The 27,280-nt window shown below is 36.9% G+C and overlaps 1 protein-coding gene across 5 annotated transcripts in view; it reads right to left on the bottom strand.

The window, feature by feature from the left end:
• The window catches only part of LOC115443020, a 107,048-nt gene that overhangs the window by 15,016 nt on the left and 64,752 nt on the right, over positions 1-27,280 (bottom strand). For 3 of the 5 annotated variants that reach the window (XR_005113032.1, XM_030168285.2, XM_037442919.1), the window contains exons 3-4: positions 1,870-2,047; positions 273-569 (exon numbers count right to left, since the gene is read on the bottom strand). Coding sequence is in view for 4 of the 5 variants with exons in the window: in XM_030168285.2 (XP_030024145.2) it covers positions 273-569; positions 1,870-1,925 (353 nt within the window). In the remaining variant the exon portion in view is untranslated. The remainder of the gene's footprint in view (positions 1-272; positions 570-1,869; positions 2,048-27,280) is intronic. The other 2 variants (XM_030168284.2, XM_030168286.2) reach the window with 2 other exon arrangements.

Here is a 27,280-nt window from a genome sequence, read left to right on the forward strand (position 1 = left end):
GAATGTCCGCAGGTTCAAAACACAAGGGCACACACCTCTGACTTTTCTAACATTATGTGTGTATTCTTTATGAATTATTGCTTGCTTTAACGGTGAAGGAACACATCGTGAGGAAACCTGCACATCTGACAAGTTCTCTATAGGAATTTCAAAGGTGTGTGAAGTCTACCAATCCGCCAGCGTGGTGGACTATGGCCCAACAATGGGACAGTATATAATACAGGGCTGATATTATTATTATAACACTAGTGGAAATGCCTATCGTAACTAACCTGGGAGGAGATTCAAACGAGCGCGAATACGACGCCGAGGTGGCCGCACCCTCAAACTTCTTCCGCACCTCCTCGACCTTCGACCAGCCCGACTCGACGTTGAGCCGGCGCGTCAGCGGCACGGTTTGTGACGCATGTTTGGCCAGCTCCTCCCTGGTGCGCTTCACTGACACCGGTATCACTTCAGGGATCGCGTCCCGCCGCACGCCGCGCGACTCGTGGCATCGCTCTATGAACTGCTGCCGGCGGAGTTGCAGCGTAGTGTGGTTGTCCTCTTCGTCTAGACACCTGGAATATCTGCGCGAGGTTAATTAACTGAACTAATTAATTTAACTCTGCTTTGGTCAAATATTGATAGGAAGTAAATCTCTTCGGCATTAGGAAATTCATGTCCACCATATGAGAAGGTTGCTATTATAGTGCATTAAAACAAATAGGTACCAAATGCATAATTAATGAGACAATTGATGAAGATATTTGCAAAGAATAATTGCAAAGAAAGTTATCGTGAATGGATTTGTATACAATATGGTATATACTTTATGTCCTGAATAAACACATATTGCTACTTTTTATCTTGGGAACTGACTCCTATGTAGGCCAAACCGAAAGTAATAGCTAGTTAATAATATACTGTCTTACGGAATTAAGGTCAGGGGCGGATTTTAATATGGCGAAGGACATCGCGACGTATATCAAAGAAGTTGGCTACTGTAGGGAATATTTCTTTAATTTATATTGTCACTTGTCCTCTATTTTAGCTTAATCTTGGCTTAAACTGTCACTGGAGAAGGGTCCATATAACTTGATTCCTATCGGCTTCACTTTATGTCGAGTATCATCAGAACGATTTATAGACCGCTTTCGTACATATAAATACCTATATGATAGATATAAATATACACTGTACCAATTCATTATAATCGGCAGAATTCGATTGCTGCAAGCAATTTTTACGCGTTTAAATACTACAAGCTAACTTTAAACTGTACTTTTCAAACTCGCATTACTTGCGTTTTGTTGCCGTTAGTGTAAACGCGTCTGGAATTTTTTGCGCAATATATTGATGTAAGGATTTGTTAGTCAAGTACAGAACACAGCTATAATACAACTCTATTTCTCAGTGCTTTCCGCACCAGCCTTCGCAGTGCATAGGCATAGGATAGAACGAGGCGCTGTCAACTAAATTTTAAATAGTTATAGTACTAACTAAATATTAAAATACGCCCTTACTTCAGTTCGTTGTCGGTTTGTTTGTCAGACAACTGAAGTAAAGCTAAAGAATACTCTGAAATTGCCGATCATATACATTCGGGTGTACTGTAAGTCTTCATAGTTTTTTTTATGCATACGGATGTTACCATCAGTTATAGCAAACAAGTATGGGTTTATCAATAGACCGTTTAGGTCTTTTTTTACGCTTGGGGATATGCGGTGTGGCACAAAATAAGTGGCCTCATCATCATCATCATCAGCCTATATCTTTGTCCACTGCTGGACATGGGCCTCCTCCAATATACGCCGTTTTACCCTATCTTCTTTAATTAAGTCGCCTATTAAGTACATATTCGGGGCTATAACAGATAAGTATATATACCTAGCAGGCTGCGCCAGATGCGGCCTGCAGGGCTGGTAGCAGGAGAGCGCCGCCATGTCGCCGGGGCCGCCGGGTGAAGGGCTCGCGCGTCTCGGCCGCGCTCATCATTTGCGCACGCGCACCTCGCTGCAGCTCTACAGAGCTTACGTCTTTGGTGATGAGTGTGGTTTGTCTGTAACTAAAAGACGGCACATTAAAACATCAGGCTTCAATTTCTTTTCAGGGTTGGCAGAAATGTTCTATTTCCTACATTACACTACTGAGAATTCAGCATTGCAATCGTACTCCAACGCAACTGCGCTCATCAACTCGAAGGTTCATTTGTGATGTGTTTATAAAAAAAATATATGCACAGCAATTGCCTACCTACCAGTGGCGAAGGGTGAAATATTTAAAGGTAACCCGAGGTAAAAAAAATGCCTTAGTTAATATATCGCTTCCAATTTAACAGAAAAAAAAATAAGACAAACATAAATAAACCTAAAAGGGAAGCCGGTAGCAATTGGGTTGTATGGACGCTTTGTCACTGCCACCTACACTGAATAATATGACGATATTTTTCTGAAGTCAAACGTAATACTTTGAGATAGGGTTCTTTGTTGGTTTTTCAACATAAAACATTATCCTCATTGGTCCTTTTCCACGATATATCTCGAGATTATATATCAAGACCGTTTGTAAGCAGTTAACACTAAACTGTGTTTTACACCTTTCTCCGCAAAGTAAATTTGTGATATAGTCGCAAGTCCGTTAGTAACCGAGTTACTTTCACCTGTGACTGAATTATATAACATAAGTCATCCTTGTAAATACTGTTGTATCATTGTTACTTATAGAAAGTATGAATAAATACGCCGCATCACGGTGCCAATTGACTTTGTTCAATGGAAGAAGACTTGTTGATATATTGATGGCTATAAGAATTATTATACTATCGTGGTAAGTCAGGGAAACCTTATTTCGAGATAATCGGAGTTTTGTAAATATAATTTTATAGTTTTGTATGTAAAACTGACATAGAGAAACTCTTTTAAGGTTTTTTTTAAACATGTTCTAAACAAGATACCGTTATTTAGGTAAGTTCATTGGATGTGTATTTCTTTAACCTATCTGGGCCCTTATTCTGTATGATAGTGTAAACGCGTAACGCGGCCGTGTCATGTTATCTCCGAGAAATGTGCGTGGAATGGTATTCTGTAAGCCAAATTTCTATAGTCCTAAACATGATGCGTTGTGTTACGTGCTTGTTACGCACTGTCAAAATAACGTGCGGGATAGAGAATAAGGCCCCTGACGACAAAAATCAAGATTTTGTTTTTTTTTGAGACATCGCTTTTGAGCTTAGCACGGCAGTTATAGTAAACTATCAAAGTATTATTTATAATCTATGCGAATAGAGAGAATGAAATTGTATTTGATTTCGAACTAGTTTTTTTTAAGATTACATAATGATTATTCGCACGTAGTCTCGAAACTCTAATCATGCGTTGCAAATTTTGTAGGCTGTCATTTTTTTTGCATGGAGCGACGAGCAAGCGTGTTGCTCACATAATGTTAAGGTATATAGAAAGCTATCTACTCCTAATGTATAAAACATGGACAGAAAAAAAATAAACACATTTCTACAGTATTTTGTTTTAACTTTGGTTGTTTAATTTTTTTATAATTTTGATATCGTGTTTATTCATAGTAAATTTGTCTTTAAAATTGTTGACTCCGTGCATAATATACTCCAAGTACACATTTTAATTTCATATCCATTCCTAATATTTCGAACGATTAATAACGCTCTGCTTTATCTTAAAGCGGGAAAGGGGGAGTGACATGTGATCTCGACTTTACCTATAATACATACTTTTCGCATTCCCCATATCAAGTTGACCCCCCCCCCCCCCAGGTCGTGGGCTGGCGACGCTCTTGACGTTATCTAAGCAAACGTTCACGCGCACGTTTAATCACAACGTAACACAATAGAGCACAGGTGATTGAACCGATCGAGTCGCGATCCAAATTCTGCGCGCGTATGAGTTTACGTTCGCTAATTTGGCCAGCGCCCATAATGGGAGACTTCCGTGAATAAATTATGCCCACAATGGGCCCGCATTGACCTGGCCTCGAGGCAATGAGGTTATTATATTTTAAATATTTTGATGACAGTGCTCTATATTGGTGGTGGAAAATGGACCACAACCCGTTATTACGTAGCAAGAATCATGGACTACCTTGTAGATAGTCCTAACAATTAACAACCGGGTTAAAGTATCGGAAACCAACTTCGTCGCTCACAACAATTTTACAAGGTTTAATTAATTTGCAATGTTTTTTATGTATGTATATTCGGATAAAATCTTCTCTTTTTTCTCTTTAGAGCATTTAAATAAAAGCGTGTTCTTAGAAATAGTTTCACTAATATTTTTTTTACTTCTCTCATAATAGTAATAACCCTGTAAAAAGGCTATCGTGGAATATTTTTTCACTTATGTTGCAGAATTAGCATTCTACGAAAATAAGCAGAATATATTTTTCCCCGCTTGGGCGACGAAAGGTGCCTGCCTGATGGCTACCTTATGGAAGACTTGGTTGCGGACAGATCGTATTAGAAAAACTTAACAAAACTTTATATTTACTTACACGCTGCCATATTCTACCATAAATACCAGTAAAGGGTGAAATTTTCCAAAAGGGAACCCGACAAAACTTATAGGTACACGCATGAACACAACAAAACATATAGGCACACGCATGAACGTTTTAATGACAATCAGAATTGACACAAATTCTGAAAAGGAAGCCGGCAGGTAGTAGCGGTAGTCATATGGACCCTTTGCCACTTATAAATACAAAATATTTTTTACATCTATGTGGACAGTATAAATACTTTTTAATCTGTTCCTGTATCGGAAGAGGTTAGGGCTTTATTCAAAAAAAATAATTGATATCATCAAAAGTTAGTAGGCATGGGTAAAAGTGGACGTACGGAGCGACATAATCGTGAAATAACGACCAAGCTCCTTAAATAAAGATCTTATATATATAAAAATGAATCCCTATTTGCCTTGGTCACGCCATCACGCGTGAACGGCTGGACCGATTTCACTATTTTTTTTGTTGTGTACGTTATTGTCAGGAGAAGGTTCTTATGAAAGAAAAAAAAAACAAAAAAATGCGCGGAAAATTAGAAAATTTAAGAAAACTTAACGAAAATATTAATTTGATATAACTGTCAATTGTTTGAAATAACTGTCAGCGATTGACAGAATGCACTCTGCAAATTCATAGTTAAGACGGGACAACGTCTGTCGGGTGAAGTTTCACTCAACTCATGAAAACATATCCCCCAGACAATAAGTCTAGGACCGGTACATGGTGCATAAAAATTAAATTCTCTCAGGAAACTGTTGTTAATTGCATTGGCGGCCATTATCGCTCGCTCACGGCTATTTACCAACGACAATGGCGACACTTTCAGAAAGCATTGCTTATAATCGCATCGTAGTTAACCATTTCTCTGCTTCCTAGCTTTTACTGAGATAAGGGCGTGGACGCTTGCGCCGGTGCGAGGTAAGGCTGGGTGTACACGGAATTTGGGCTTTGGAAATCTAACGGCTGTACGAGCGGTTTCTTCAGCTCTTTGTTAATTTTTGGCAAAAAAAAACACACCAATGACAGTAATCACATTTTATCCTACGATAGATAGGATAACTTAACTCGAAGTTAAAATGAAAGACAAAAAAAAGTATTACCACGTAAACAATTTCGGTTATTAAATAAACAAATACGAGATTCAGTCATTTGCTATCAATATATGTATGTAGTGGTATCTCTGAGTAAAGGTCTTTGTCAATTTGATGGGTCCTGCGTAGGCGAGATAGGTTTCTGACCCATTTCATCGTCAGCTGTTAACTACATCAAACCACGGCATAATTTGATGGAAACATGGCTCATTTTAATACAATATTTCATGTAGGTATTAAAACATACATAGAGTGTTATATGCGTCATAGGAAGTCCCTACAATTCGCATCTAAGAAACAGACACTTTATTTAGCTTGGTACTAACAACTCCAGAGGTGTCCATGAATTATTATTGTTAGGCTAGGCACGCGCCATTTTTTATGCCAAGTGACAAAAAAGGCGCACAAATATAAATTGTTGCGGAAGTTTGTGGACGCAACGGCAATTATAAAAATGAGTAAGCTTAGAATTACTCAGTTATAATCCTTATTGTTGTATAAGCGGCGATAACCTAGTTGGGTGTGGAACGGACTGCCTAGACATTAGTCTAGTCCGCAGGTTCAAATACCAAGGATACACACCTCTGACTTTTCTAAAATTATGTGTGTATTCTTTGTGAATTATCGCTTGCTTTAACAGTGAAGGAAAACATCGTAAGGGAATCTGTATACCTGACAAGTTCTCTATAGGAAATTTGAGGGTATGTGAAGTCTACCAATCCGTACTAGGCCAGCATGGTGGACTAAGGCCTAATCCCTCTCATTAGTAGAGGAGGCTTGTGCCAGCAGTGGGCTAGTATATAATACAAGGCTGATATTATGATTACATAATCCTTATTCTTAGGACATCATTTATAAAGGCAAAGTATGACGTAATTATATACTATACCTTACTCTTCAAAGTGATCTTACCTATAATATTATACTGGAAACATGATCATTTCTACGCAAGCGAACGAAGCTCTAAGTAAAAGTTAGTTACTTATAAACTAAAGATCAGTTACAAAACACGTTTTTCATCCCATAGGAATAACGTCCAAGTTACCTTTTCACCATTTACCAGCTTTTGTTATGAGACTAACGATATTTACACACTGTAGGTCATATTTGTCCAATAGTTACGAAGGTTATGCAATTGAGATGCACTAGTTAATGGAGATAGATTGAATAGTATGATTATATTGTATGATGATATAAAAAAAATCGTATAGCAAAATATTTTTTTCAGTTCTAAATGTATACTATTATTACAAATAGGAAATGTTTGTAGGAGCTAATATCTGGAAATAGTGAACCGATTTTGAAAATTCTTGGAGCTAGGAGGACTAATAGGAGCTGCATTACCTCTGAATGCTAAATGCTATTAATATTCCTTGAAAATATTTATCCCAGAAAGCGCGGGCATAAGTTTGTATTGTATAATTATCTATATATATAAAAATTAATTCCTGTTTCCCTTGATCACGCCATCACGCGTGGACGGCTGGACCGATTTCACAACTTTTTTTTTGTTGTGTTTGTATTGTCAGGAGAAGGTTCTTATGAAAGAAAAACTTCAAAAAATTGCACGGAAAATTAGAAAATATAAAAAAACACTATATATACACTATATATATATATATATATATATATATATATATATATATATATATATATATATATATATATATATATATATATATATATATATATATATATATATATATATATATATATATATATATATATATATATATATATATATATATATATGTAAAAAGACACTATTAACTTTACACAACTATCAGCGATTGACAGAATGCGCGCTGCAAATTCATAGTTAAGACGGGACAACGTCTGTCGGGTCAACTAGTACACAAAAAAAATTACACCAGTTACAGCTGCAGCAGTCAAAACTGATTGAATCGACTGACGACGTACACCCGCCTTAATCATTGTTTACTACGCACACCCGATTGTCTTTTAATTTCGCATAATTACACACGTAATTACATAAAACGCGGGTAGATAAAAACAGGTTGAACACAAGTACTTTCATTTTTCACCCGACCGAGAGCACCGGCTTTCTAGTTCGTTGCGACACTCGATAATATGCTAGATTTATAATCCAATTACTGAGGAAATTATGTCTAGATTTATTGGTGAGTTTTACTAGAAGCATTATGTCACAACTGGAAACTTTAATCCAGGTTATGGGATAGGTAGAACTTCCAAAATTGCCAATTTGTGGGAATCGTCAAACAACCAATTTCTGTTTGCGACCTTTTAGATTTTCCCTTATTTTTTCATGCTATAGGTTTCATTTTTACATATCTTTAATAAACTCAATTTTATAGCCACTCCAAAAAGAAGGAGCCCACAAAAATTAGTTTTTCGACGAATGCCACAAATTTAAATTCTGAAATAGGTAATTATTTAATTAAGAGTGCGTATAATCCAATTACTGAGGAAATTAAGTCTAGATTTATTGGTGAGTTTTACTACAAGCATTATGTCACAACTGGAAACTTTAATCCAGGCTATGTGATAGGTAGAACTGGCGAAGGGTCCATATAACGTGATTCCTGCTTCTCTTTATGTAAAATTTAATTATCAGATCGATTTTCAGATCGCATTTATGCATATTAGTACCTATATGTTGTGTCGGGTTCTCTTTAGGAAATTTCACCATTCGCCTTTATAGGTAGGCTATTTTTTCCCGGTTGATACTCAGATGTGACTATTACCAGAGTAATGTATTTCCGTTTATTTTGTAACGCATTGCAAATTAATATACACCTTCTCCGTAGTACGGAAACTCTGTTTCCACCTATGGGATAATATCCAATACAGTCCAGATATTACAACCTATAATTCTATAACATGAATGAATGAATCCGTCCTAGCCGAATTTCGACCACGGTGGCCAATCTGAATGGAGATCAGCCAGGTACGCAGGATATATTATAGTGCACGAGTATGTGCGCAGTACACAGGTGCACTCTCCGTTCCTTCACTCTCATAGGTGAGATGACAATCCGACATGACCGGAGAGAGATCAGGCGCAGGACTAACGGCTTTACGTACTTTCCGAGGCACGGGGGTATTACACCGCCAGCTTCCTGACTCCGAGCTGCGCCTGAGTAATTTTTACGATGGAAAAACCCAGTCATAATTATTTTAGCCCGACCCGGGATTCGCACCCAGGACATCAGCGCGGTAGTCTTCCTTGTAAAGTGTACAATTACAACTACGCCACCGAGGCAACCGATGCACGTTATAACACGAAATAAACAGTATGTTTAAGATAAGCCATAAAAATTATAACACCACCTCAGTCAAGACCGCAGCATTCGCAACCATTCGCAAACAGCGTGTTAAATCGCTTTGAATAAATACGTCCTATAATCGAATTACGCTGACTTTGTAAATGCATTTCCACTAACTAGTTACAATCACGATTGGTATCATTTTAACATAAACAAGCAATGCAAGCGACATCCGACGCGATGTTACGAAACGGCGCGGCGTCGTGCCTCGGCATTCATCAATACAAAATATTATTTTAATAATAGTAATAATCCATTTATTTCAGTACATAATATTCCATAGTGTAATACTAGCATATAAGCATGATTTATGTTAGTATATGTAATGCAATCTACTTAAGGTGGTAGCTCAAGGTCCATTTTCATACATTTTGTTTCGGCTTTAATCTGGGTAACTAAACAAGTATTGGCAAGTAAAGAATTTAAATTCACGTCTAGTTAGTGATTAGTTCTCGCAGTTGAAAGAAAAACGTAAAAATAATTAATAATCATGGATATTTCTGCCTTTAAAATTTCGTCATATTAAATTTTAAAGGCCGAAATATCCAAGATTATTAATTAACATTTTCTTTCAACTGCGAACAGAAATTTTACTGCCAATACTGTTTAGTTCAGATTAAAACAAAATATAATGGACCTTAACCTTAAGGAATTAATTAGAGGACAGTCAAATTTTGTTGCAATTACACATAGGAGACTGTTGTGTTATGTTGTTGTGGCAGTTTGCGACCATCAAGGCTTTGTACGAATTATGAACCCAAAGTTATTAAGTTTGTGTTTATAATTCGAATCCGAACCAGAAGTACCTAAGAACGCGCTAGCGTTAAAAAAATCTTCATGATTACATAATAGTATAGATATATTTATGTTTTGTACTATCATTTCCCAAACCATAAATGTTCCATCAGTAGCCCCATACAATAAAACAAGATAAGCATAAAAATCAGCCATAAACCATACAAGTCGTGACTTCAGACGTCAGTATTTCGTAACAGACATAAATAAGGACAAAGCCCACTGTTCTACCACAAAGAACGCCATAAACAAACGACGATTGGCATAGACAATTATTGTTTTTTTCAATCTTAACGACTTCGGTTCACTATTGAGGTATAGCCGCTGTACTAATAAAAGTGTATTTTTGGTCGTTGAAATTGGGCTTTCTCTGATGTGAAATGATAGATTAAATGAGCTTAGTTATTACAAAACCACGCTTATGCTTTAAAATAAGAGTTGAAATTGCGATAACCTAATATACGGAAAGAAGGTTGGGTGTAGCGATAATAAGACAAATGTGATAATACTAGCTGACTGACTAGTTGTATTACGGTACGATTGCAGTGCCTAGGTTTCGAGTTCAGTTCCCGGGTCGGGCAGTGTGTTATTGGGTTTTTCTACTCAGTATCATTATATATATTTGTTTGTCTTACAATAATATCAGCCCTGTATACTTGCCCACTGCTGAGCATGGGCCTCCTCTACTACTGAGAGGGATTAGGCCTTAGTCCACCACGCTGGCCTAGTCCGGATTGGTAGACTTCACACACCTTCGAAATTCCTATAGAGAACTTCTCAGATGTGCAGGTTTCCTCACGATGTTTTCCTTCACCGTTTCTGTTTGTATTATACTTTATCCTAAATATATTTATCTGATGATTGAAAAAACATTCTTCAATCAACTTCTAATTTATTTGTTAGATCAAGTTTTCTGTGACAATTGCAAAAACACCCCTAACTGGTTACATTACGTTTTAATTTCCATAAAAATCTGCACAACGTCTAAGAAAACGTCTGAAGATAACCACATCCTGACGAGTAGCCTTGAGCTAATTACAATGGCTATTGTACCAAGTGTTTCACGAAGGTTGAGTTTGCACTGGGTCCGGTGAGGTCAAACAGCTGTTTGCAGTCCGGACTCTTTTGTTTTTCATTATCCTTTCTTGTCGTGACGGAATTAGAATTTAACGGTCTTTTGTTGTAAAGATCCACATTTTTTATTGTAGACTAGTTGACCCGACAGACGTTGTCCCGTCTTAACTATGAATTTGCAGCGCGAATTCTGTCAATCGCTGACCTTCTGACAATAACAAACACAACAAAAAAAATTGTGAAATCGGTCCAGCCGTTCACGCGTGATGGCTTGACCAAGGGAAATAGGGATTCATTTTTATATATATTTAAATAAACAGATTCTGTACTAATATTTTTTTTTTCTTTTCATTAGTCGTAATTAATTACCTTATTTTTTTAAATGTACACAATAGAGTACGTTTCATTTATAATTAAACTGGCCGAGAAATTCCATTGTACATAGCAGCTGTCGCTCCGCTCTCCCCTCCACGTTTTTCTACCTGTTCGAGATCCCTAGTCCCTACTGCTATTTTTATACACAGGTATCTTTGAAAAATGTTCCTATATATAGATGGTGGCTTGATGGTGACCATCACCCATAAGCATCCACAATACCAGAGGAATCGTTGATGTGTTGCCGGTTTTGGATGTAGGAATAGTCTCTTAATTTTGGTAGGCGGATGCAATTATGCAGTCACAGTTCTGTTCATTCTTCATTTCTACGTGATTTTTGAAAATTTTAAAAATATATTTAGACTACTTCTCTACCTCTCGTGACCCAGTAGTGCTCTTAACAATATTTTTACCTTTGCATTTTCCACGTTTACGTCCAGGTAAATATTAACAACAAAATTAGAGGTAAAATTACTGCATAACGTGAACTATTGCAAATTGTGGCCTAAAGGAGTTTGTTTACAACTTTCTCTCTTCTGTCTTCTCTAACTATTCTCAGAGCTGGCGCAGCACAAAGGTGGCGCGGATCTTATTCTCCATAACAGTGTTAATAGGGTCTAATTCTCTATAATCTTCGGGAATATAGCGTGAAATCATACTCTATATGCCTTTTTCTATGACCTATACGCGACGCGGTGTGTTAATTGCTTGTAACGCACTGTCAAAATAACATCGACGCTTAAAAGGCAATCAATCTAAGCGACTAACATACCTAAAATGAATTATATAAATATTTTGAATCGCCATATTTTTCTGCGTCATTTGATCTAGGTTTTGTAGGTCTAGGACAATTTCAATAACATTAGACTATCACTACATAGTATAAAACAAAGTCGCTTTCTCTGTCCCTACCTTTGTATGCTTAAATCTTCAAAACTACGCAACGGATTTTGATGCGGTTTTTTTTAGTAGATAGAGTGATTCAAAAGGAAGGTTTATATGTATAATAACATCCATTAAATAGTGGAGAAATATTGCACCCGTGCGAAGCCGGGGCGGGTCGCTAGTATCTTTATAAAATAAAAAGTTGAATTGTTATGAATTTTCATATTAAAATTAAACGTTTAAAGCACTCTACTCAAAAATTTACTAATTGTCGCTTAGATATGATTGCCTTCAAGCGTCGACATGTGGCGTATAATAAGGCCCCAGTTTTCATTACCAAAAACTCCTTAGCAACCAAACAGTTCACCGAAAAATGCACAAACAATCAAAATAACGGAAATAACATTATCTTTAAATAACAGATCTGTATCGTTGTAACAGTTTATATTGACCTCTGTTATGTGTTTAATGTTCACAAATGCCGCGAATGCGGTGTAATGGCGCGAAAATGCATTTAAAGATCGTAAAATTAATTTTGGAAAGTGGAACAGTTTTTATTTTAGTAATGAAACGTAACGACGGCTTGCATTGTTTTGTGCAGACTTGTATATCTATACTACTGTACAAAGCTGAAGAGTTTGTTTGTTTGTTTGAAAGCGCTAATCTCAGGTACTACCGGTTCCAACTGAAAAATTATTTTAGTGTTGGATAGCCCACTTATCGAGGAAGGCTATAGGCTATATATCATCACGCTATAGCTTCTGTTGTTTGAGCTGAGTAAACGGTTTAAGTTATGTAATAAATATGTATGATGGACTTGTTCCTCTTAGAAAGTTCTCAAAAACTATATTATAAAACAATGTCCTCCGCCACATTTGTCTGCCTGTCTGAACGCGTGAAACTCAAAAACTACCCGAAAGATTTCAATAAAATTTGGTATGGAGATAGTTTGAGACATTGGGAAGAACATAAGCTATTTTCTATTCCGAGAAAATATATAGCGTGACTTTTATAATGGAAAACTTTATCACGCGGGCGGAGCCGCGGGCAAAAGCTAGTGTGCACATATGAAGTAACGTACTCGGACTAAGTATATATCGTCAGGTTATTTGATTATGTAGCCATAGAGGTATTTCAAATAATATAATATGTTTTCAAATCGATACAATTAATTCGTTTGTGCATTTGTCACGCTTATATATTATATCCCTTCAAGAATAAAGAAGCAAGTTTCTGTCAGTACACGCATTTCATGGAGTTCATGGATTCAGAACGAAAATTTACACAAAACTTACAATTGTGTGTAAATTCGTAAATAGCAACGATTCCGCGTAAACAAAACAACCACATTTCCGATAAATACATAAAGTTAAAACCCATTACCAACAGATAATGAAAGCTAAAAGCTTACGCAGTAAACAGCGTTAACGGCAGGGGCGGAGGAAGGCGGCGGGAGAGGGGGCACTTGCCCTCCAAGATTAGGGTACCCGTTACCCGTAAATTTGTCGGTAAATCTGTATCGACTGGCATAGAAGATAAAGGGCGCGATAAAAGTTGCTAAAACGACTTGGGCGTATAAATATGTAAGAATTATTTATAATATATCTCCGATTTTCGGATACATGGTGAATATCTGTCGCAATGGTTTTTTCGACGAGAAGCTTTCCTGTGTCACTGGATATCCGCTCACTAGACATATTTGGACTCCAATGCTCCTTTACCTTTAGATTACAATTCACATTATCATGCAACGAAAAGAAAGATATTTATACATTAAATTGTGTTAATATTATCGGTAATAGATTTTATCTTACATATAATATTTTTGACTGCCTCGGCAGCGCTCTGTGGTCCTGGGTTCGAATCCCGGGTGGGGCAAAGTGATATTTGGGCTTTTCTGCTCAGTATCAGCCCAGAGTCTGGAATTTGTGTCCAATGCGGCGATAAGTTCGCCATCTATCACATCATGGGTCGGAACACGTTTGGCGAAAATTGGGTGCCCTAGTTGGGACTCTGCATACCCCTTCGGACATAAATGCGTGATGTGTGTTTTTTTTTAATATTTGGATAGATTCATCGCATCTTTTGCCATCATTTATAATACCGATTCGAGGAAATGTATATAGCGGGCAACAGCAGTAATGTGCTCAAGTTGTTTGCCAGCTATTGTAATGTGACAAACACAATTACAGTCAACAATTATTTTAAGTCCCAACCTTGTAACTTAAATGCGCCCCTGTGGAACAGATGTTGTGATAACTCGCCGGCGGAACGGTAGCGGAGTTTTAATCTCGCCTTCGGATTTATCTAAAGTTAGGTCGTTAGCTTGGGTACTTTGAATAAAGCTTGGCTTCCTATTTGAGATGGTACTAGACGTATGGTTTTGGTACAGCGGTTTGGGATTACGGGGACAATTGTCTTGAGATTTAATACCTTTGTTTGCGGTACTGTACAGTCAGCTAGATAAGTCTTTTTTATACGTGCGCGGCAAAGTGATCCACTGCACAGAGACGTAGCTAGGCGTGGGTGAATGGGCCCTTGCCCACAGCCTCGCACTCAAAGGGGGCTCGCGATACCTCTTTAGATACGATGCCACCAGATGTCAAATCCCCGTTTATTTTTATATTTAACATTCAAAATGTTGCTGGCTATGGGCGGTCGTATCGTTCGTCATTAAAAAAATCTCATTTATATTTTTTATTTTATCATAAATAGGGATGTCTTGTTAAAGCGTGTTTGGTAAGATAAATTTATTGGGATATTCTTGGGAACGAAAATAAAGGGGCCTGGCTGAAGCGACTTCGCCTGAAGATAATCGGAGCAGGGTCCAAGTTACTGACAAGAAATGATTACCCCTGGCCGGTTGAAACAATTATGCCGGCTTGTTACTCAATGTTTATGATGAGACATTGTTGTGTGCTCTACATTGTATGTACACCATTATGTTATTTATCTGTGGTGGCAATGTTGATTATATTCTTAGAAAAGCGCAGTGATATATGAACTAATATTGACATTTGATAACAAAATTACAAATACTGTATCAATAGAATAATATTTTATTGAAGCCATATTATGTGATGTAAGTAGAATAAATGTTAACAACAAAATTAATGTTACACAAGTATAACAACAAGTAACTTTTGCCTGCGCCTGCGCCCGTGTGAAAAGTATTTCCGGGATAAAGATAGCTTATAGCACTTGAGATTAGATTATCATTTCAAGAAGATAAAAAAATTAAACATTGTTTTCGTAAATTTGTTTATGTATTTATTATATCTAGCTTAACTAGCAATTTTAATTAGTCATCGACTCCAAAATTGGTAACCAGAATAATATGGATAATGTTAAATTATTTTTTGGTTCTTGGAGGCAGTATAATTTGTTGCTAAAAAATTAGTATACGTTGACATCATAGTTGAGTACATTTAAAAGTTTTTTGATTATTCTTCCAAGTCAAGGGTCCAACACCAATAAAATTTATAGGGGACTACACGGGAACCACCAGCTTTCAAATAAAAAAAGAAGCATGGAAATCGGTTTACCCAGTCAAAGTTCTGAGGTAACAAACATAAAAAATAATATGTACAGTCGAATTGAACCTCCACCTTTTTTTTAAGTCGGTTACATTAACCACCTAATTATATAACGATGTGTGAAATTATCTCGGTGTGTCACGGACGCGATTCTTTCACACCTACCTACTTTTTGGTAGATAAACACGTGAACTTATGATATGGTTGCTTGAAAGGCAATTATATATTACAAGCGAAAAATATGCTAGCCATCAGCTATCAGCCACTGCTGATCCTGGCTTACAGGAGTTGTAGTGGTGGGTGTGAGGGCGGGAAAGTCTCACAAGCGAAAAATATACCGAAAATTAGTCATATAAATATTTGTATTCGCCCGATTTTTCTGCATCGTTTGACCTAGCTTACATACATAGCTCCAAGACAATTATAATATCATTAGAATAAAATAAATAAAGTAAAAAGTTTAATTTTTATGAATATCCTAATTAAAATCAAAACTTCTCTTCTCTCACATTAGATATGATTGGTTTCCAGGTGTCGATATGTATATTGTAAATCCTAACAATTACATAAGGAACTAAACGATAAATCATAATCACAGAATTCTCAATACCCATCCAAAATCAATAGCATGCAACAAAACAGGTGGAAAATGCAAATACAGTATAAAATTACAACTCTTATTTCCGCACGGGCTGCATGCTCGTTTCCTTATGCGCTTAATAAAAAAAAAAAGAAAAATTCATAAAGCCAGATGTAAAAATTAAAATTAAAAAATGAAACACTCCACCCCAAACTTGAATACGCTCTCGAGCGGTCTGCATTTCAGATTCCTTTTAAATAAAGTAATTTTTTTTCGGCACTTTTAATTGAAGCTCGCTATCGTTGGCCGGTAGAGGAAAATTAACAGAGTGGAATTTCCAACGTATTCGTATGGTCACGAAGCGCGGAAAAGTGGAAGCGCCTCGGGGAAAATGGCGGGCAACTTTAAAACAATTTGTGCTACGAGTTGAGTTTTATGTACGCAAGATTTACTAATTACCTACAGATAAAATATTATCCTCGAATATTATAAAAGCCCCCCCCCTCCCCTAAGTCTAAAGGCGATAAAGTAAAATAACTATCGAACATTTTTCGATTAAATTTGGTATAGATAGTTTCAGACCCTGGGAAGGAGACAACTTTTTATTCCGGGCAAATATATAGCAGTTTTTTTATCCCAGAGAACTCTACCACACGGTAGAGTTTAAAGCTACATTCAATATAAAATTATAACTTTCTTATACAGTAATAAGTAAATAGAAAGACACCATCAACAAAATAATTAAGAGTCAAGATCCTCAGTAACGGTGAACCGGCTGGACAGAATAAGTAAAAAGAGTTAAAAACTGTAAATATAAAGATACTATTTGCTAAGCAAAAGGTGTCCTGTATGCAAACGTCCCACATGGAAAGGAAATTGATACTAATTCTTAATCTGTGAAACTTCGTTTGTGTAGAAACTTATGCGTCTACTTCTGACACCAAAAGTTAGTACCACCTCTTTTAACACTTACCTATATATTATTTACTAGACATTATGAAACTTAACAGTTAACACCTAGGTCTCAAGGTGACGAGCGCAGTGTGTGCGTTGCAATATAGTACTTCGTTATGAAAATTTCTATTATATGATTACTGTTTATAAGGAATTATATAGCTTAACATCAAGAGCGAAATAATCATCTCATTATACTAGTAATAAAAAAATATATATCACAAGAACCACTTATTTGTTTATCGAGCGTTCTACAAAAATACGTTTACAGATTCTTATAATAATAATATCAGTATATCAGACCGAATTATATACTATCCCACTGTTGGGCACGGTCCTCCTCTCCTACTGAGAGGGACTAGGCCTTGTCTAATGCGGATTGGTGGACTTCACACACCTTCGAAATCATTTTGGAGAACTTTTCAGGTATGCTGGTTTCCTCACAATGTTTTTTTTTTCATCGTTAAAGCAAGCGATAATTCACAAAGAATTATACATACTATATCTAGAAAAGTCAAATCCAACCCCTTGTACTTTGAACCTGAAGAGATTCGTTTCTGCATTCCGTTCCGCTCCCAACTAAGCTGTCGCCACATATCCCTATAATTTAGGTATAAATTACAAATAGAGCTAGCTAATAGCGCTGCACTAATTGTACCGGAAATATAACGATTAGCAACAGCCGGTGAAAAACACGCAATGATTCATTCCCGTATATCCTGTTTTACCTCAGAGAGCTAATATCAGCCGTGCATACTATCCCACTGTTAGAAATGGCTCACTCTTCTGCTAAGAAGGTTTAGCCTTACCACGCTGACCTACTAGGTCAGACCTAGTGCAAGTTGATAGACTTTGAATACATTCCGAGTCCTTTTTTTTTATTTGGGTGAAAATTCAAATATAGAAAACTGCGATAAAATACGACAACTAGTTTTATTACGATGCCTAACATTCGCGGAAATATAAGAAATCATTATATTCTAATTATGCTCGGAATACAAGTTCTACTGTGAACTTTCCCGGCCTGTATGATATAGTAAAGTACAGCCTATTCTTGTGCTAAATATCATCCACATTTGGTTAGCAGTTCTTACATTTACGTATCATAAACGTCCAAACATCTTCACAGACTTATGCCTTTATAATATTAGTAACGATTAATATTTTGCCTCCTTTCCTCTTATGGTAAAGTAGGCGTTGTTCTCGGCTTCGCCCGCGTAAGAAGCTTTACCCGCTACAGAAGTCCCTTAATGACTGTAGGGATTCATATCGTCACCTGTACGATGCTAGCGACATCTATTTAAACATCTGATTAAAAATCTCCATTGTTTCCCCTGTGAGCAAATATATCAATCCAGTAAATGGTTTATTAATGTGCCAAATTTCATCAAAATCCCTTCCGCTGTTGCTGCGTTTACTTGTAATAAACATCTAAAAATTTTCATAAATTTTCGCATTTATAACATTAGTAAAATATCACTCAAAATAGCAAACAACAATTTATCTAGGTGTCGCAAAAGGCAGCAAATTCCAATAATACACATACTTCTATATTTAGGTCATAAATCAAATCACTTTTAGCTTGTATAAGTTACCTTATCACACATTTGAATCACGTTAGCGGCCCGCGATAAGCCCAAGCGATAATTCACATTGTTTCGTACGTGAGAAAGTTCAATATTTAATCAAGTGTACGACGTGTGTTTGAGATTGTAATTATTCCAGTGTTGAGTTGATAATCAATTTGTTCTGGCCTAGTGACATGGACTGTGCCACTGTGGATTGGAGGTCTGAGATTCGATTCCTATACTATAAGATAGGGATAAGTTTTGTACCCGGATGGTTACCGACCGTATATATGGCAGCTTGACTGCGTCAATGGCGTAATTCTGCATACGCGGTACGAGTACGACTACCGCGCTGACTCGTGGGTTTGAATCGGGTCGGGTCAAAAAATAATTGTAACTTTTTATTTCAAAAGTTACTCAGTCGCAGCTCGAAGTCAAGAAATTGACGGTGTGAAAACCCGTGCCTCGGAAACCACATAAAGCCGTTGATCCTACGCCTGATATCTCTCCGGTCATGTCGGGTTGCACCTGTGTATTGCGCACACACTTGTGCACTATAATTTCTTTTGCGTACCTGGCCGATCTCCCTTGAGTTGACAATTGGCTAGGACGAATTACTCATTCATATGGAAGCTTTATTCCTTAGCTATGACTACTTCAAATAATCTAAAGACTACAGTGAACATACACGAGAAAATAAGATATGTCGAGGAACAGGTTAGAATGGGTTTGCTAAATAATTTACGATAGAACTGCCGTAACGTACCGGATGTACGTTCCCGCGAACGACCCAGGAAGCGTTGGCTTGACGTTCTCCGGGAAGATATGAGAGTCAATGGTCTCAATGAGCAGGAAGCAAAAGACCGGGGGAATTAGAAGGATCGCAGAAGGAGGGCGGACCCTGGCACCTAGGCCGGGATAATCGACAAGCAGAAGAAAAAGAACAACTGCATTCAAGTTTTGAAACTTTTGGACATCAAAGGAAAGGCAATATTATAAAACTGTGAATTCTGAACTATTTATTACAATTAATGTTTCTTAAACATGTATCGTATGAACAATATTGCATTTCACTTAGAACCAAGAGAAAGTTGACCCATCCGTTCTAAGTAAGTATCATACAACAGAGCGATCAATAAAAATGGAAATATTACGGAAAAAGCCGCGTGAACAAACTAGCCACTATACAAACACGTGTGATCCGACCGCATTGAACCCGAGACGTTCGTTTTTATGACGTGTAAAAATAACCAAATGCATAGACATTAAAGTTTTTGTTTTTATTTCACTCACGAGTATAGATATTAAACACTTCACTATGCGATACTATTTGTAGGGATCATTGGCGAAGCATACAACCCGATTCCTACCGGCTTCCTTTTAAGGTTTATTTATGTTTGTTTTATTTTGTTTCTGTTAAATTGGCCGCTATATGTTTGCTAAGGCAATTTTTTTCTCGCGTTATTTTTTGAATATTTTTACCCTTCGCTACGAGTAGGGATCATTTCTTTAAACATGTTGCTCGAGTGAAAAATCTTTTTTAAATGTACTCAAAATACACAGGATAAAATACCTATTTGTATACCAAATTTCATCCAAATCCGTTCAGTAGATTTTGAGAAACTCAATAACATATACACAGACAGAAAAGGGGACATTGGTTTATAATATGTATAGATAATTGAAATTAAACTAATTTTCGGATTCTATCGCGGTTTTTAGTATTTTATTGTTCTCCCGACGTTTCGAAGACTTTGCGGCCTTCATGGTCAAGGGGCGGACACCTCGGAATTTTTTTTTTACTAAAAACCGCGATAGAATCCGAAAATTAGTTTAATTTCAATGTCTAACATTCGGGTAAACATAAGAATTCATTATGTATAGATAAATTTAGATAGATATAGATTATGACGTAGAGTGCAAACCTCATTCTACGTCATAATTGTGAAATCATATTGATTTCCAACGTCAGGTGTTGTGTAACACCGTGTTGGAAAGTCGAAAATACGCGCGGAGACATATTTTATCATACAAGTATGTTCTTATTGAACTTCTTTTGGCATGAAAGTAATAAAAGAAGTCATATATTTCACCTTAACGGTGTAACTGAAAACAAATATCGGGGCGGTGGCAAACTTCAGATGAATGATATTAGGCCAATATTATATGCAACTTAGTTTCGATGTGATATCAGCTGAGTTGCTGTCAAATTAAGGTCAGCATCTTAAAATAGTCTCTCGTTAATAAACCCATATTAACTTCAACTTGAATCATATCCCAAATGTGATGAATTTCGACAGCAGATTTTTATATATTTAACCGCGCCGACTCAGCTGAGTACAAGGTATTAAACGACAACTTAAGCTTTGGATATTAAATAGTCCCATATATTAAACGTCTACTTGAGATTTAACTCAAAGATGAGTTTGGTTCATAAATACGGCCCTTGGATTCTATCTCTCAAGATACTGCTTTCTTTGCTTCAAATACTAATGTCAAAATTGCCAATTTACTGACAGAAGTCATTATATAAATATGCGCGTCACGACCATGGCGGATTTTAAAAAGATCCGTAAAGGTGAAACTACGCGACATCGGAATACCGTTTTAATATTGAGCTTTGGGTTAACGGCCCGCACATCGCTTAAAACAAAATGGTAGGACGAAAATAATATGTATACAGACGAAATAAGTATGAAAAGGCGAGTGTTAGTGCAACTGCTTCGCTTTTGTAATGTCGCGCGCGAAATTGTTTGTGTGAAATTTTAAAAATCGCATGCTAAATGCTAGCAGTAAAAGTGGATACTCACTTAATAGCCCTCACCTTTAATACTTGAGATGATGCAGATTAGGGCCGTTAATACAGGCCCCGCAGTCAACACCAGGGGGACATGGCGAATGGTACACTCCTTCCCCCCGGTTTGAAGCGCGCAGTGCCCTGGAGGAAAGAGGAAGAGGAGAAAAGGGAGGGGGGGGCGAAAGGGAAGAAGAGGAAAATTTCAGGATAGGCGGAGGGAGAGGAAATGTTCGCGATCTCTTATAGGCTTCAATGTGTACTTGGCATTGCGCTATGTGCCTAGGGTCGCGGCATAATGTCTTCCGATGCATGGGCGTACATTTGGTGTGAGGATCAAGCGCCAAGAATAGAGCCGTTACGAATGTTATGGGCGTACATTTGGTGTGAGGACCAAGCGCCAAGAATAGAGCCGTTACGAATGTTATGGGCGTACATTTGATGTGAGGACCAAGCGCCAAGAATAGAGCCGTTACGAATGTTATGGGCGTACATTTGATGTGAGGACCAAGCGCCAAGAATAGAGCCGTTACGAATGTTATGGGCGTACATTTGATGTGAGGACCAAGCGCCAAGAATAGAGCCGTTACGAATGTTATGGGCGTACATTTGATGTGAGGACCAAGCGCCAAGAATAGAGCCGTTACGAATGTTATGGGCGTACATTTGATGTGAGGACCAAGCGCCAAGAATAGAGCCGTTACGAATGTTATGGGCGTACATTTGATGTGAGGACCAAGCGCCAAGAATAGAGCCGTTACGAATGTTATGGGCGTACATTTGATGTGAGGACCAAGCGCCAAGAATAGAGCCGTTACGAATGTTATGGGCGTACATTTGATGTGAGGACCAAGCGCCAAGAATAGAGCCGTTACGAATGTTATGGGCGTACATTTGGTGTGAGGACCAAGCGCCAAGAATAGAGCCGTTACGAATCTTATTTTACTAATATTATAATCATATGCAAAAGTTCGTTAAGACGTTTGGACATTCGAAAAGCGGATGCAGATAATGTTTTAAATGGATTTAAATGAAATTTAGCACGCAGATGGATTGAACACATGGAATCTTATACCGGAGAAGAATTATCACGTATGAAGTCCCGAAAATGGCCTATTAAATAAAAATATAAGTTTTAAAATTTCAATTAACATAATGAACTTTGAACTCACTAGTTTGATGTTTTTGGTAATGCAAAAGACTTATCGTAATGCACGCATCTGCATTGGTTACATGTATACTACTAAATGTTGCTCGAAGCTTTTGCCCGGATGAAATACCTTTCTTGGGATATTATCGCTGGTATAATTTTCGGGATTAAAAGCCTTTATGTATATCTAGGACATGTTCTAATGGTAAATTTCGTCCGAATCTATTCCGCGTTTTTACGTTAATAAATAAAAAAAGTCACCCATAGACAGTAGAAACACCATGAATTCCAAACTATGGTATTCCACTGCACTCGCCATCATGAGATATGAAACGTTAAGTCTTATTATGTCCAGTAGTTACACTGGCTACGTCCTTCATACTGGAACACAACAGGGACCACACACTCCTGCTTGGCTACAAAAATAGACATTGCAGTGGTACCTACCCAGGCGGACTCTCACATATGAGAAACCTACCAACATTAAATTATCAACCACTAATAATCTTATCAAATATCACTTGTTAATACGACTGTATCTGATATTTATTCACGACGTGCCGCGGCGCGTCCACACCGCACATGTAAGGCTCTATTTACAAGCATGTTTTACAACGGCCAACGTCGACCTTTTGTCTCCGCGGCCCTTCGCTTTGAATAACATTAAAAATAGTTCGTAATTCTTCTACACAATTAGTACAGATGGCGGGTTCGGCTTTGTTGTGTTAATAGTATAGGGACATTGGTGTGAACAGGGTAATGAAGGTGCTTCGACAGAAGTGTTCTATGAGATGTTGTTGTGTAGTAAAACATAGGTTACAATACACAACAGTATACTATGAAGTGAGGTGCGAACTTTGGGTAAGTGCAATCATTTCTTATGTTCAAATGTTAGACATTAAATTAAACTATTTTTCGTAGTTTATCGCGGTTTTGATTATTTACTTTTCTCCTTTATTCACAATTTTTTTTTCTTACTTATTTTTTCTTTTTGGGTGAGTGTGTATCTGCGCGTGTGAAACATTTGGATAAGGAATTTTCTGTTAAGGTGTAGTTTGGCATTGGGCATTAGGTTTTAGAATCAACGTTCAACATGTGAAAATGATACTTAATTATTTCTTTTAGGATTCCTAATCCAAAATACACCAAAATACTATGTAAGTAAACAATTTAAATGTTCTTCATTGTTTACTGTAGACATACATTATTATGATAATCACTATAAATACGTAATATAATTACACAAACACACAAATCACGCATTTATCCTAGAAAGGGTATATAGAGACGCAAGCAGGGAACTTTCTTTTCGCTAAGTGTGTTCCGTCCCATGATGTGATAGGGGGCGGGCTTATCGCCATATCAGGCACAAATTCCAGCCTCCGGGCTGACAGTGAGCAAAAAAACCCAAATATCACTTTACCCGAACCGGGATTCGAACCCAGGACCTCAGAGCACTGCCGTACCGCACATACAGTTCAACCACGCCACCGAGGCAGTCACATAACTAAATCGAATAACATATATTTACAATTAATGTAATTTAAATACACTCAATAGGAAATAAAGTGCAACATCCTTTAACAATTCACAAACTGAATACAGATCTGCGATAAACGCCGACCATCATTCAACCGACACGAAGACCATAATCTATGGGACGGATATCCGTCTAGACGGACAGCGGACGGACCAACCGATGCGATATGGACATAAGAATTATTTATAGTTTCAAAAAAAATAGTTCCAACAAAAAATGGCTTGATAAAATGACAGCGGACGACAGTTGCGGATTTAGGGTATTATGGGGGTTACGACTCACGACTTTTGGGACAAGCCGTGACCTGAAGGTATATCTTTACTGTAAAGAAAACGGGAAGGATATAAATCACTACGTTTATTTGTTTCTGATATTTTTTTTGTATGTGCACTTCAAAGTGGCCCCACTGATGATAACTGGAGTGTGGTCAAATAGAATGTCGACTGACAAGAGGTGATTACCCCTCAGCAGTCGTAACAATTATGCCGGCCTGTTGGAGCCGTATATATACAGGTTGATCCCGGAATGCGATACATTTCCGTGGGCCACTTTGGCGGGTTTTTCATTACCTTGTGTGCTTGATATACTTACCTAGGTTTTCCTCAAGCACGACAAGATTTCTTTTAAATTTAATTTAACATATATGACGCTATGGCCATTGAACTATTTGAGGAGATTTAGGCAATTTGGCTACTTTATCTATTACTAAAAATTGCTCGCGGCGCCGTCCGTTTATAGAAACTGTTAAATATTCCCACAATAATATTTTCTGGAATAATAAATAACATAACCAAGACAATATGGTCCATCTAAATACCAAATTCCAAACTTCAGCAGTTTTTGCGTTTACTTATAACTTAAAAACATCATACAATCATTCATATTCACATACATATTGTTAAGATATTACAATATGAAAATAGAAATTGAAGATGCCAATTATAATATAATTATGTAAATCATACTAATATGTATTAGAAACGCGAAAGTTTGTCAAAATGTTTGTAAAACGTAAATACAATAACAACTAAACGGATTTAAATGAAATTATGTACACAGGTAGACAATGTGCTGGATTAGCACATGGGCTAATTTTTATCCTGGTAATTCCTCCTATGGAAAATAAAGGATTTTTTTAACTAAATGTTTTAAAAAGATGGCGCTGGCACCGTGTTATTTTATGCATTTATGTAGCGTAAAAGGTTCCGCCCATGGGAAATAAAGGATTTTTTTAACTAATTGATTTTAAAGATGGCACCGGCGTCGTACTGTTTTAGGCATTTTTGTAGCGTAAAAGGATTTTCACACGGACGAACCCACGACAAACACGTTACATAATTTTATCAGTTGCACAAATAACCATTGAGCCTTCAAGTCTTTGGTCCATAGTGACTACTCTTTAGATAACAAACAAACGGTGATCTGATAGGAAATCGATCCACCCCAATTCCCAAAGATGTTTACGCGCCGTGTTTATTTTGTGAGTATTTTTTTTATAATAGCTTTGAATGAAGGGACGAGGTTGCCGTTCGCCTGATGATAAGCGATACGACCGCCCATAAACAGTAGAAACACCCTCCAACATCTTGAATTACAAAGTATTGTTTGATATTCCAATGCGCTCGCCATTCTGAGACGAAAGATGTTAAATCTTATTATGTCCAGTATTTACACTGGCTACAATGTACAATCGGACAAGTTGGTGCTAGTACACTTCCAAACACATTTTGCTTGACCGGTCTAATGTCCCGAGATATTTAGACACGCCCCTGTCTCATATTTCACCAATTACGACAGTTTTGGAGATGTGCGAAAGGAACAGCAGATAACTATTATTGTTTACTTTAGTTGTATTTTACTGATTGACGACGCGCACGCAACTATTGAGTACCAGTAGTATTTTGCTCACAATTATTTTTCGTTTACGGACACCGATATCTTGCCACTACGTAGACTTATGTTCGTTTACTGGACTCTTAATTACTTAGTCGCCGACCCGTCATGTGACTACTGCACCATGGATTATATATTCCGGGAATTAAATATTACAGTAAGTAAATCAGTCATACTATACTATATAATATTTTAATATTAATTTTAACTAGTGGATGTTAATATGCGTGGGAAAAATATCGTCAGGGCAGAGAACTAATAATTAAAATTTTGCAGTTTTGAGAAAATCGCGGTTTATGGCTTTTTTTTAATTATTGGTCATCATAATTAATTATATTTAAAGCCAACATAGACCACCTTTTTAAGCTCTTTTAAATATAATTATAATATTATTGAGTTTTGATGAATACTTATTCCTTTAATTGTGTAAAACAGACTTCAATATGCTACTTATTATATTTTATATTAATCCTTAAGTTATCCTATCTATCGTAGGGTCAAATATCATTAGTCATTGTGTGTTTTTTGCCAAAAATTAACATAGTGCTATTGATCATACTTGTAGTAATCTATGTAGTATGTTATTTAAGTTGCTTTACGAATAATCAAATGTCAAAATATTGAAAAGAAATATAATTGGAAAACTTAAAAGTACTCAATGCAAAAATAAACTACTTCGACGGGTATACTCACTATACTTATAGGTGTTACCTATCTTTTCTTGATCTCAGTTAAAAATTCAGAGTTTTCGATATTGAAACAGCAGTAGCATTAAGCGTAACTTTTACCGTCAACTTTTAATAGTAAACTCTAATTTAATGTTGGGAATATATTAAGTCAGGCCGGTAAGCCTTTTAGTCCAGTCAATAAGCTCAAAAAGTTGTCAATTTATGTATTATAAAGATCCAAAAATATGAGTGATAGCTCATTCGATTTGGATAACATGACGTCTAGAAAAATAATCTTTAGTGTTCATTGGCACTTAAAAAATACAATTGTTATTAAGAGGATAAAGAGGTTCTTCGATAACTTAAAAAATAAGAAATAAGGAGGAAATTTCCAATTTAAATCCTCCTTATTTAAGAAATAAGGAGGAAAGGAGAATGCCCATTTTTGTATGAAAGTTGGGCTACGCTTGCGTCTGTACAAAACCTTCACTAAACTATAGGGAATATATCCTAATTCTTATACAAATTGAAAACAATTGGATATTCGATGGGAGTTC

This window comes from Manduca sexta, chromosome 4, assembly GCF_014839805.1.
Source record: "Manduca sexta isolate Smith_Timp_Sample1 chromosome 4, JHU_Msex_v1.0, whole genome shotgun sequence".
Lineage (NCBI taxonomy): Eukaryota > Metazoa > Arthropoda > Insecta > Lepidoptera > Sphingidae > Manduca > Manduca sexta.